General features: G+C 37.7%; 1 protein-coding gene across 1 annotated transcript in view; it reads right to left on the bottom strand.

Annotated features, from left to right (window-relative positions):
- Positions 1-14,149, bottom strand: part of LOC134673884 (protein lev-9-like) — a 175,548-nt gene that overhangs the window by 74,118 nt on the left and 87,281 nt on the right. Inside the window, exons 2-3 of the mRNA XM_063531939.1 lie at positions 5,201-5,352; positions 4,109-4,211 (exon numbers count right to left, since the gene is read on the bottom strand). Coding sequence (XP_063388009.1) covers positions 4,109-4,211; positions 5,201-5,352 — 255 coding nt within the window. The remainder of the gene's footprint in view (positions 1-4,108; positions 4,212-5,200; positions 5,353-14,149) is intronic.

Raw genomic sequence — 14,149 nt, 5'->3', positions numbered from 1 at the left:
TGTCGCGTATTAATCAAAGGGTTAGGTTCATACCAAGCCAGGCAAATCGGATTTCTAAATCAAAACTTTTGTAACAAGTGGCATATCTGTCGTAATGTAAGCTGTAGAGGCCGCTATGGCGATTTGTCAGTGTGGCATGTCGCGTATTAATCAAAGGGTTAGGTTCATACCAAACCAGGCACATCGGATTTCGCGCAGGTGCTGCCACTTTATTAAGTACACTTAAGAGCATTCGAAATAGGGTGTTTTATATGAATATTCCGGTACCGTGTCCCGTTTTATTTACACTTTAGTTTAGTATGAGGATACAGATTTATTACGGTGCTTTAAAGAACAAATGGTTTTGTGATGGTGATGTCAAGCGTGAAAGGGAAGGGTATAGGATGTGGTCTGCACTCCGCTTCGGTGTGCGAGCGGGACAGTGCTGTATACGTATAGCAGTATCCCGCTCGCACATCGGATTGGCTTGCAAAATGTTTAACAAGTAAATAAAAGTTCGCATAAAAAAACCCAAATAAATTTTGTATCAAGCTGAAATGTCTGCGAACCGAGGGTTCCGTACTTTTTAGGGTTCCATACCCAAAGGGTAAAACGGGACCCTATTACTAAGACTTCGCTGTCCGTCCGTCCGTCCGTCCGTCCGTCCGTCCGTCCGTCTGTCACCAGGCTGTATGTCACGAACCGTGATAGCTAGACAGTTGAAATTTTCACAGATGATGTATTTCTGTTGCCGCTATAGCAACAAATACTAAAAACAGAATAAAATAAAGATTTAAATGGGGCTCCCATACAACAAACGTGATTTTTGACCAAAGTTAAGCAACGTCGGGAGGGGTCAGTACTTGGATAATGGGTGACCGTTTTTTTTGCTTTTTTTTTGTTTTTTTTTTTGCATTATGGTACGGAACCCTTCGTGCGCGAGTCCAACTCGCACTTGCCCGGTTTTTAGTATTTGTTGTTATAGCGGCAACCGAAATACATCATCTGTGAAATTTTCAACTATACCGTATGTATACAACTATAAACCGTGAGGTTTATGAGATACAGCCTGGTGACAGACAGACGGACGGACAGCGAAGTCAGTAATACGGTCCCGTTTTTAACCTTTGGGTACGGAACCCTAAAACATTTTGACGAACAGCCTTATATTTAAAAGTCCACTTTAATGGGCTTCCAGTAATTATCTGTCAGAGAACTTTAGTTACAGCGAAAAAACGCCGAAAAAACGTCCACTTTTCATGAACTAATTACTAGAACGAGTTTTTCCTTATTTGACCGACTACATAGATCGCGCAAGCTAGATGGATCATTTTAAAACTGTAGGCGCTTGAGTAGAAATACAAATACAGCACACGCGCTTGATTGCGGTCATAAGCGAAATAAAGTCTAACCGCCAGTGTGTGCAGTGACTGTCTATCATGTTAAAAGACCATATTCCCCTGATTTTATTGCAATGTTAAAAAATACTCCAGTTATACCGGGTGTGGCCTGTAATATGAGCAAAAAATTAAACTGTAGGCTGTACTCCTCATACTGACCAACATTTGTACAGCGACTTTTAAAAATAACTTGTGGTTTGATTTTTAATACACTTTAAAGTTTCTTCTATGACGCAATGTATTGCGAATTTTGTTATGTTTAAGGCATGACAAGCAACGTCAATCACAATGATATGGCGTGGCGATGGCGTCCATTGATGATAGTATTTATTTTGTATGAAAAATAAGGAGTCTAAATACTTCATTTCAAGTGTCATTAAGTGTCATAATTTTTAAAAGTTGTTGAACAAAAGAACAACAACTTTTAAAAATTATGTGTGTGTGTAAGGTACGGTAAGGTAAGGTAAAGGTAAGGTAAGGGAAGATAAGGTAAGGTAAAGGTAAGGTAGATAAGGGAAGGTAAGGTAGGCATAACGCAGAATCTACACAAAGTAATCCACGACCTGCCTTCCTTGCCTTATTCTTGACGAATCCAATTTATTTTATTTGGCTAAAATGGCGGCGTATTGTGGATTTCTGTCAGTCGTTACACCGGGCCTTATTATAACTTTTATATGTGCTTTTTGCAGCTTCTGGGTATTATTTTTGACGACCGGTCTGGCCTAGTGGGTAGTGACCCAGCCTATGAAGCCGATGGTCCCGGGTTCGAATCCTGGTAAGGGCATTTATTTGTATGATGATACAGATACCTATTTGTTCCTGAGTCATGGTCGTATTCTATGTATTTAAGTATTTATGCATTATATATATCGTTGTCTGAGTACCCACACCACAAGCCTTCTTGAGCTTACCGTGGGGCTTAGAGCAATTTGTGTAAAAATGTCCTGTAATATTTTTTTTATTATGACGACGTTTCAGGTTGAGTTTGGGAAGAATATTTGTGGTTGTAGGATTTAATTACTGTCATATTTTTGTTGGTAAGCCTCTTTTTAGGGTTCCGTACCCAAAGGGTAAAACGGGACCCTATTACTAAGACTTCGCTGTCCGTCCGTCCGCCCGTCCGTCCGTCCGTTCGTCTGTCACCAGGCTGTATCTCACGAACCGTGATAGCTAGACAGTTGAAATTTTCACAGATGATGTATTTCTGTTGCCGCTATAACAACAAATACTAAAAACAGAATAAAATAAAGATTTAAATGGGGCTCCCATACAACAAACGTGATTTTTGACCAAAGTTAAGCAACGTTGGGAGTGGTCAGTACTTGGATGGGTGACCGTTTTTTATTTTGCTTTTTTTTTGTTTTTTTTTTGCATTATGGTACGGAACCCTTCGTGCGCGAGTCCGACAAAACGACACTATATTATAATATACATACTCATATACATACCTACAGACTTCACATAAACACTTTCATTTATGTACCTATAACTTACTAAGACCCTTTTGATCGACTTTTTTGATTGGGCCCTTTATAATTATAGATTTCCTATAATGTATAAATAATGTTCTTTAATGTAAAATGATTATAGTTTTAATAAATTATAATAAGTATATTCTGTTAAAATAATAGCCGCGACATATCGGTACTCTGTATTTCGCTAAGATCCCCACGACGGTGGTGAGCATATAGTTCGTTTTTTTTAGCATTAGAAATAAGGTAAACAATCTTGATGTGTCTTTTAATTGAAAAACACATTTTGAAAATGAGTTACGGCAAATATGTAACAATTATGAATCTAATACGATCATTTATATTCTTCTGCTATCATAAGTAACAGTTAGAGATTTTTAAAAAGCGTTTTTCAATTAAAAGACATGTCAAGATCGCTTACCTTCTTGCAAGTTCTTTCTAATGCTAAAAAAAACGAACTATAGTGTGAAGATCACTATACTGCCTCTCTTGGAATACTAATTTCTTGAAATAAATATATTTTCACCGAACCAGATCGGAAAGGCTTACTTTGCACTTCAAAAACTGATAGCAAAGTTGCATTTTATTCACATGTGAGGCAAGGTAATCAAATGCAAATTTTGAGTTGTTTTCTTATGTTTGCTGGTCGAATTGACTTTTAAATTATGATTTTGGATGATAAATATTTAATAACATTCATTTGGATTTGATTTGGTTAGATTTTGTTTGATATTTTACATTTAATATTTGCTTCGGGTTGGTGTGGTGAAAAAAAAAAAAATATATATATATATATATATATATATATATATATATATATATATATATTTTCTAGCCTACTTTGATGTCCCACTGCTGGGGAAGGCCTCCCCTCGTTTTCTCCACTCGACCCTGTCATCGGCATTTTGCCACCATTTGGGGTAGAATGCGTCCAAGTCGTCCCGCCATCTCTTTTTCGGAGACATAAATAAATAAATAAATAAATAAATATTATTGGACATTTTTACACAGATTGACTAAGTCCCACAGTAAGCTCAAGAAGGCTTGTGTTGTGGGTACTCAGACAACGATATATATAATATACAAATACTTAAATACATAGAAAACACCCATGACTCAGGAACAAATATCTGTATCATCATACAAATAAATGCCCTTACTGGGATTCGAACCCAGGACCATCGGCTTCGCAGGCAGGGTCACTACCCACTAGGCCAGACCGGACATATATTTTGAATTTGAATATTACTGACTGACCTGGCTTGATGCAGGACATACCGCAGGCGCCGTCGCACAGGCATTTCTTCTTCTTGCTCTTGCAGTCTTCGTCGGACGAGCACTTGCGTAGACATTTTTGACGCTGCGAACAAATAGGACAGTCAAAGAATTTCATCAATTTCATGTATTGAAAAGCAGATCAATAGATACCTATGTTCATTAGGTTTTATGATAATACTAGCGACCCGCCCAGTATTCGCACGGATTACAAAAAACATTAACAAATTATACACCTGAACCTTCCTCAAGAATTACTGTACCGTAAAATGGGGTGAGTTGGGTGAAATTTGACTTTCAAACCTCAACTGAAAACTGAATGGTGTATATAATAAGTGGTTCGGACGTTTGTATTTTAGTTTGTATTTTATTTTGGGTAGTTTCATTTCATAACTTTGACGATAAAGAGGAAAACCCACCTCACCCCGTAGTGCCTCGTATTTGGGGTGAGAGGATTTTTCATACAAAGGTGATTTTGGAAGATCGTTGGATCGATATTTTTTTATTATGCGTATTACTATAGCCCCATTTTAAATTGGAATACATTATTTTTGTAGCAGTAGCCTTATAATCCCTTCTCATCCCCCTCTCAAAACTTCTCTCCCCATTCATAACCCAACTCTCCCCGCGAAACCTACTCACCCCGTTTTACGGTAGGTATCGATAGGTGAAAACCGCATGAGAATCCGCCTGCCCTGTCTAGCATGAGTCATCCATGATGCGGTGTCTGTGTACTTGTGTAGTCTGTGATATACCTAACTCTAAGCTAACCTTAGTCATAGCCTGAGCCAGTTTCCAAGTACTTAGCCAAACCAATTTAGCTTCCAGTGTTTCAGTTCAGACCTAGCTTAGTTTCTAGGCTTAGGGTAGGCTTAGGCTCTAACTACTTAATTGATAATAGTAGGTATTTTTTATGTAATTACACATTAAGAGACCATATATTTACATCTCTAAGTAATTGTAATACGTTACTTTGAATTGGTAGTTGCAATTAGTTGTATTTTATAAAATAGTCGATGTATGTTATTATTTTGTTTGTATGTAAATTCTTACACATAATCTACGGACACGTACCAGCAATGTGGCTTGTTCCTCGTCCCTGGGACACTGCGCCGACGGCGAGTTCCGCGGGTTCTTGTAGATGCGCCCGTCGTCCGACGACGAGGGCGTCGTGTCGTCCTCGTCGTCGTCGTCGTCGGCCGTCGTCGGCGACGGCAGCGCCGACGCTGCAAAGAAAATTTCTTGTGAATGGAGATTTACTCATGAGATCAAGTAGGTAGAGTTGACTTAAAGTTTTACGCAGTGCAAGTGTTATTTTTAACGTCAAACCTCTATGAAATTATGACGTATAAATAACACTTGCACTGCGTAAGTACGCTATCAAAATCGTTGCAGACTTATCTTGGTTTAACTCTATATAGAAAGTAGGACAAGACATAATTTGTGACGTTCCACGGAAAAAGGTACCTAATGGCGGCCAGCATTTGCGTCGCATAGCGCCGCAATAATATTGGAGCGGCGTTAATAATAGCGTAAGCGCCAACCGCCATAAGGTTTAAGTAGGTAAGGTAACCTTTACCGTGGGACGTCACATTTATACAAATGCGTATGACCTGACTAGCTGACTCATCAACGCAGAGCCTAAACTACAATTTGCACATCAGGGTGCGTAGCCAACGTGCCAATCGCTTACTCTCTGTAGCGAACGAAGCGCAACTGTCTCCGTCAATATGAAAGAGTGATAGAGAGCTCAGGATTTCCCAGAAATATAAAACAAAAAAACCGGGCAAGTGCGAGTCGGACTCGCGCACGAAGGGTTCCGTACCATAAAGCAAAAAAAAGGAAAAAAATGCAAAAAGAAAACGGTCACCCATCCAAGTACTGACCACGCCCGACGTTGCTTAATTTTGGTCAAAAATCACGTTTGCTGTATGGGAGCCTAGCAATGCACGCACGAGAACTTTCCAAAGTTGCGAAACTTTCCACATGAGAAATTCTCGGTAACTTCTGAGAATGTTCTCGAGAACGAGAATTTATTTATTTATCGTAGTTTATACCATGAATATTCACGATAGTTTAGGTGTAGTCTTTACCCCCAGAAAATTCCGACTTTTGGTCGTCCGCTTCCGGTCAGAAAAATGTATGACGGCCCGGCCAAACGGTCAGACTTAGGGGGGGGGTGCTCGACCAAATGTCATAGAGGGACCCTGGCAGTTTTTGACGCCGCCATTTTTTTTCAATATGGCCGACTTTTTATTAAAACTTTTTGAATTTTGTCCTAGCGCGCTGAAATTTTGGTCACGGAATCTCAGGGTCCCCTAGAAACCTATGAAAACATTTTTTTTGAAAAAATGCTAGAATTGCGGGAAAACTGGCCACTTTTATTTTGTATGGCAACTTTTAAACGGTGCGTGATAGGTGGGGGGTGCTCGACCAAATGTCATAGAGGGCCCCGAGACAAAACAAACTGCATTAAAAAAAAACAAAATGGCCGACTTTTTTTTTAGTTTTTTCAAGTTGGTCCGAGCGCGCCGAGATTTGGCATGGCGGGAGATAGAGGCCTCTAGATTCTAATGAAATTAAAAAAAAAAATTTGGGAATATTTGTCGAAAGTCGAAATGTTCTCTGATATAAAGTGAGAATTTAAGCAACTTATTGGTAAATTTATCACATCAACAAAATAGCTAACTGTAATAGACAATAATATATGCATAATAACATTTAGTTTTAAGTTATGCCTATTTAAACTTTATTTCAAGTATATTCTCTTGTTTAAACAATAATTTCCATGTTGCAGGAATGTTCTGAGAACATTCTCGAGAACGTTTCCGCTTTTTGGGAATGTTCTGCAATTTGTACATTGCTATGGGAGCCCCACTTAAATCTTTATTTTATTCTGTTTTTAGTATTTGCTGTTATAGCGGCAACAGAAATACATCATCTGTGAAAATTTCAACTGTTTAGCTATCACGGTTCGTGAGATACAGCCTGGTGACAGACAGACGGACGGACGGAGGACGGACAGCGAAGTCTTAGTAATAGGGTCCCGTTTTACCCTTTGGGTACGGAACCCTAAAAAGTTATTCTACAGGTTTAAAGTAGGTAGATAAGAGCTACAACACAGTATGTCTGCCTCATCGATGGAAAGCGGTACACGTAAAATGTATCAATTTGTACAACACATTTGGAACGTGTTTTACGTTGTAAAACCTGGTTGTAAAATGTTTAGAGCTTTTATATGACACGCTGTACGGCAATCAATTTATAAGTAAAATTGATTCAATTAAAATATGTATCTGGACATTTTTGCTTTGAATAGATTAAAATATTAATAAACAATCTCCCTGCACACTATATTTGTCCCAAAATTGTAAGTAAATACTTATTATCTTATTGTGCTAATTATTTATTGTACTATATTCTTTTATTATCTTTAATAACAGATTTTTAGTCAAAATTTGTATTTAGCTTAATAATTATTACTTATTCCATGATAATGTTGTGTACAATTATAATCGTAATGTAAGTAATGTATATGTAAGTTGCTTATGTAAGAAATATGTTACAATGTTGTTTGCCTGCATTATGTTATTGTACCTATTAAAATAAAATAAAATATTGTTTTAATTATAAACTTTCTTGCACATCAAGAAAGGTTCAAATGAAAGTTCAAAAGTACTAATTGTATCTATGCTGAACACAGCCTGTACGAGGTCCAAAAATAACACCACACTGTATAAACCACCACTTTATTTACAACTTACTACTACTACACACTGTATATAACACTCACTGCTTGATTTGAATTTTGAATTGACGACCTATTGTTCTTCGAAGCTTATATATGAATCCCGGAAAAATCTTAATACCGCGTTGTAGGATGGACACGTTGGGAACAAAGTGCCATCTTTTGATTTATTTGGTAATTAATTTCCTATAATAACAAATTGCTAAAATGTGAATTTTAATGCAAAATATTACAAACATGTTATTCCAAATAATTTTACAAATATTTTAGAATGAATTGCCAACAAAAATAACCATAATAAATTTCCAAAATCGCTACTACTAACGCCATCTATGAATGCATTATGTGAAACTGTGAAGTATTAAAGAAATTCATACATATTAAAATATACGGCTTCAACATTCCGCCCACCAAGAACAAAGGGCAGTTTGTTCTTAATTCCGCCCACCATGGCATGATATAACAAATAAAAGCAAAGGCAAGTGATAACGTGAACACAAAATTAACATGCCCTTTGCATTTACCTAAAACAATAAGATTGAGAGTAAATAACAAAGAAAACAGTTTCAATAACAATACTTAATAACAAGGAAACAGTTTACTTACAGCCCATTTTTATGTGTTTACTCAAACTGACTACTCGTGTGGTATTGTTCGCACCTGAATGTTTTATGTTTGAATGCCGTACAACCATCCAAATGCAGGAACAATCTAAATTGGATAAAACAACGACACCAACAATTGGCTCAGGATTGACGAGACTTGGATGGACGATAAAAATCCACTCCAAATGAAATTAAAATCTTGCACATTTTCTGAGTCAACCGCTATCTTCTGAGATTATTGACGTTTCGCATCGAAGTCAGGTTCCAACATTAGAGGTCCTGTCAAAGAATGTTTGTTGAATTCAGGCAGCTAGAATAGTTGATACAGTTATGGGGTTGTGTTTCTTATTATTCTTCTCTTGGGTTGATAATAATTCGGCGAAATAATAACTGACGTCAGCCAACCGAGCAGGTCAATTAACCAGGATATGTCCATGTAATCCATCCGTCTCCGTGTCATCCGTCTTTTCATTGCACAAAACTTCATTGTTAGTAATTGAACTGCAAGGGAGTATTCGAATCTGACGTCCCTTTGATGCCAAGTCTGACCCAAATTCTTCACTGTTGTATCCAGCTCAGTCTCCATATTGCCTTCTTCATCTCTATAATCTTGATTCAAAGTTGCTTTTTCGAAACTTGCTTTACTTAATGATCCGTTGAGTTCTTTGTATGGTCGTTTTCCTTTTCCCACAGTCTCGCAATCTGACAGGAGGTCATTCACACGCAACACTCTGTCTGCTGCTGTCCAATGATAGGCTTCTTCGCGCTCAGGTGCAACTTGCTGCATTTTGACAGCCAGATAAGGTGCCACGGCTGCTTCGTCTTGACCATCTCGCCGTAACCTTTGCTTGGACTCAACATCTGCGTCGATTACTTTTGCCAACCTGTTTATTCCTGAGCATGAGACATCGAAAATTATCGGTACCATTTTGTCTTCTGGAGTAACAGCATTTTGGGGAAGGCACACAACTTCTGGTTTGGGTTGTACTTCATTCGAAACCATTTTCACGTTGCTAAGCTCTTCGTACTCCTTGATGTTATTCATGTACCTCTCCTTCAACTGTGGTTCTTGCTCGATTTTTCTGTCGAGTGAATTGGATCGTTTAACTGCTGCGAGATAATGTTTCCCTTCAGTGCACCTGCAGTGCCGTGTATTTTCTTCGCAGAAGGGTAACTTGAATGAATACCTACCACTACAATCCCGGTTAGTAGTGGTAGCAAAAGATTCTTCTTGCTTCTCTTCTTCCTTAGTGTGTTTGTGCTTGGGATCTGGCGCAATAGGATCAGCCTCAAGCTCTGAAAACTTCTTCAGAAGCTCGTTGTCATTGACATGAATATAGTTATTTCTGATCTTATTGTGTAACTCCGACTCACCTGAGCGAACCGGCCCGGAAATGATCCAACCTAAGGAAGTTTGCTGAGCGATGGGTCCTCCCTGTGGAGTTTTGAGAACACCGCCCATGAGTATTTGACTATAAACTTCTCCACCAAGTAGCAAGTCGATTTGTCCCGGTTCATTGAATGTTGCATCCGCTAAATTTACACTAGACAGCTCGGACCAAGACTCAACATTGACTCGTTTCTCTGGAAGATTCAATGTGAGTTTGCTTAACACAAAAGCATTTACGTTTACATTAAAATCAGAGTCTACGCGAGATGTGATTGTTATATTCACCGACGAGTTAGAGCTCAGGGAACTCTCCTCTTCATCTTCGCATAGTCTCGTGATTGTGCTTTTGTGGGGAATCCTGGAAAGTCCGAGCAGATGAACCACAGATTCTTTAATAAACGACTCTTCTGATCCTTGGTCGATAAAGCACCTGAGTGTTATGAGCTGACCAGATTTCGACATGGCATTAACCAATGCTGTTGGTAATAAAACCAACCTATGAGCTGTCGAAAAGTGGTTTTTAATGTTGGTAGTGGTGCGCTCATCATCAGATGACGAGTGAGATGCAGTTGCAGGTGCAACCACGTTTGGTACAACTGAGTGATTTGTTTCTTCAGACTCCTGAGACTCAGTTGCTGGTGTGTTATTCTTGGAATGCAATAAAGAATGATGTTTTCTTTGGCAAATTCGGCATCTAGAGGATTGACGGCATGCATAAACTGAATGGTGAGGTCCTAGACAATTAAAACAAAGACTATGTGACTGGACAAAACCACGACGAGCATCAGTATCAAGTTTGGAAAACTCCTTACAATTACTAATCTTATGGGCTTCAGAACAGAATGTACAGGTTGGGGTTGTCACAACTGACACATGATGGACCTTAACAGATGTATTGGAGCTCTGGTGAGCGTTGGTGCTGGGTCTAGAAAGCTTTGGGTCAATGAACTCCAATGCGCGAAACCGTGTCTCTAAAAATATTTGAAGTTGTTCATAAGTTGGCAATTCATTGTTGTGTTCAATTGACTTCAGTTCCCATTGCTTTCGCGACTCAGCATCTAACTTTAAACACATTAGATGCACAATAATAACGTCCCAACTCTTAACATCTATGCCTAAGTTCTTCAGCGCTTGTAGACACTCGTTGGTTGTATCTAATAACTCCTTGAGGGCACTTGCAGATTCAGTAGCCACGTTACGCTGACTCAATAATCGTTTCAGGATGCAGTTTGATAAATATTTTTTATTGTTATACCTCTTCTCGAGTTGCTCCCAACTGGTACTGTAGTTGTCTTTGGTGATTGGAATGTGTCTCAACAACTGTTCAGCTTCACCAGTTAAATGCCCCTTTAAATAATGCAGCTTCTGGACATCATCTAGATCCTTATTGCTGTGTATTAACGAAACAAACATGTCACGGAAACTCACCCATTCAGCATACTGACCGGAGAACGTTGGTATTGAAATCTTGGGCAGTTTGACGCGTTCCTCAGCCTTGTTGGTTGACTTACTGGGCTCGGTGACATTCATGCTTGACGTCGCAGATGTAGAAGCTGGCTGGAGACTGCTAAGCATAGATTTAACAAGGCATTTATAAGTTATGTATGCTTCTTCAGTGTCATCATACACATTGTTTACGACATATGTGCTTTGAGTCAAGGCTTCTGACTCGCTGTTCTGAATAATATGCGTATGCGTGCGTGAAAATTGAGTCCATAACTCCTCCAACAATTCCAATCTAGTGTTGAGATAATCAATAGAATTACGGCGTTCTTTGGGAGACTTTTTGAAGTTTTCGAAACCGCGAACAATTCTAGACTGCAAGTCATCCTGTATATTCAGAAGTTTCTCCATCGTGATTTATTTCTAAGTGTTTGACAGCTAACTTAATTCGGGCATAGGTTCCCCGTGAAAATATTCTAAGTCCTGGCTACTGATCTGAATTTTCTAAGTCCCAACTCAATCGGATTGAAAATTTTCTAAGTCCCAGATTATCCGATTGAATTTTTCTAAGTCCAGATACACGTGAAATTTTCTAAGTGCTCACTCAGTAATGAATAATAAAGTACTCACAATTCACCACCGGCACTCACACTTGATCACAACTGACGTCACACTGCACTCGCCGCTGATGACGTCACCCGATGTCGCCGCTGCCGTGACGTCACGCGATGACGCTGCTACCGATGACGTCAGGCCGTGGTTGACGTCGGCACTGCACTCGGCAGCACCCGCACTGTGCCGGACGGCGCCCTCTGCCGTCGAATCCTGGAACCGAATAGCCAACTATCCGGCTCGAAGGACCATGTACGAGGTCCAAAAATAACACCACACTGTATAAACCACCACTTTATTTACAACTTACTACTACTACACACTGTATATAACACTCACTGCTTGATTTGAATTTTGAATTGACGACCTATTGTTCTTCGAAGCTTATATATGAATCCCGGAAAAATCTTAATACCGCGTTGTAGGATGGACACGTTGGGAACAAAGTGCCATCTTTTGATTTATTTGGTAATTAATTTCCTATAATAACAAATTGCTAAAATGTGAATTTTAATGCAAAATATTACAAACATGTTATTCCAAATAATTTTACAAATATTTTAGAATGAATTGCCAACAAAAATAACCATAATAAATTTCCAAAATCGCTACTACTAACGCCATCTATGAATGCATTATGTGAAACTGTGAAGTATTAAAGAAATTCATACATATTAAAATATACGGCTTCAACACAGCCCTCCGCGCCTCATTTTCGAGAAACGCGCGCGGCGTGAGAAAACGATTACGTAACAAACATTAAATATCATTTTAAAGGTATTAATTATTCATTGAAAAAAAAGGTGTTTTTAAAACATATCAACACATGTAATACTCGAAAGTTATTTGTTCAACAAGTTAGGCAATTGTTAATTAGCATAATTTTCTCAAACTTCCTTCTTTATTGAAAACGACAAATAATGTATCAATAACTATCGTAAAATTATGTCGCTTTCTAGAGCATTTTTCGTAATTGTACATGTTCAATAAGATCGCGTTATAAAAGTTTTGAAAAAAATAATAGTTTAGTTATAATATTGTTTTATATTTTACAATTTTACCTTGATTTTTCGTTTTTCGACAATTTTCTATGTTATTCTAAAACTTATTTTAAGCAAAGTATTAGCTTTATGAAAACATTTATAATGTGATCTTATTAAGCATGTATATCAGAAGGGTTTTAGAGAGTGAGAAAATTTTACAATAGTTATTTATACATTTTTTTTCGTTTTCAATAAGAAGGAAAATCGAGAATATTTTGTTCATTAACAATTGCCTAACTTGTTGAAAAAATAACTTTAAGATAAATCTACAAGTATTACATGTGTTGACATGTTTTAAATGCACCATAATTTTTTTTAATTTTTCAATGAATATTTAATACCTTTAAAATTATATTTATTGTTACGTAATCGTTTTTTCACGCCGCGCGCGTTTCTCGAAAATGAGGCGCGGAGGGCTGTGTTCAGCGTAGGATAAAAAGTATAAATAATGGAGATACAGTTCTGCAAATATGGAATGTTTTATTTGAAATATCCTCCTCTTTTATAATATTAATTTTGGTTTCTTAAATATTAATACTTTTTGAGATATTGGGGAAATAAAAAATAACTACTTTATCCTCCCTTTTTTTGTTTATAACTTTAGATATTTTTTGTGTGCTAATACACGCTTCGAATACATTTTTCTAGACATCATGACGAATTTAATGAGGTATCACACGTATTTTTAGGAGTAGTATCTTTATTTTTCACCGTTTTCAGGGTCTCGAACAGACTATATACAGGGCGTCCCACGGCTATGCCACATGGAGGGAAAGTACCCTAAATATTGTAGATGGAACATTTTACTGAAAGAAGACATTATTTTAATTTAAAAAACAATTTAAACTGCATTCATAGATTTTTAATTAATTACATGGTTGAACCGGGAATCGAACCCGCCGCACGAGAAAAAAAATCACCCTGTAGCTTTATCATACCGATCGAAAGGCTTGATCATAAGGATTATTTTTTGCTAAAGAACATAGTGTCAGAAACAAAAGGAAGACCATGAATTTTAACATTTGATGTGAAATTTAGCGATATAATCAAAAGAGTGCGGCTTTGTATTCAACAGAATGAGACTACATTTTGAGCATTTGATAAATTAAATTGATTAATTTTGAATTAAAAATGTTAAAATTCATGGGCTTCCTTTTAATTCCGACACTATGTTATTTAGCA

The sequence above is a fragment of the Cydia fagiglandana genome, chromosome 19 (assembly GCF_963556715.1).
Source record: "Cydia fagiglandana chromosome 19, ilCydFagi1.1, whole genome shotgun sequence".
NCBI lineage: Eukaryota > Metazoa > Arthropoda > Insecta > Lepidoptera > Tortricidae > Cydia > Cydia fagiglandana.
The sequence above is the reverse complement of the archived record's forward strand: the minus strand, read 5'-3'. Positions and strand labels throughout refer to the sequence as shown.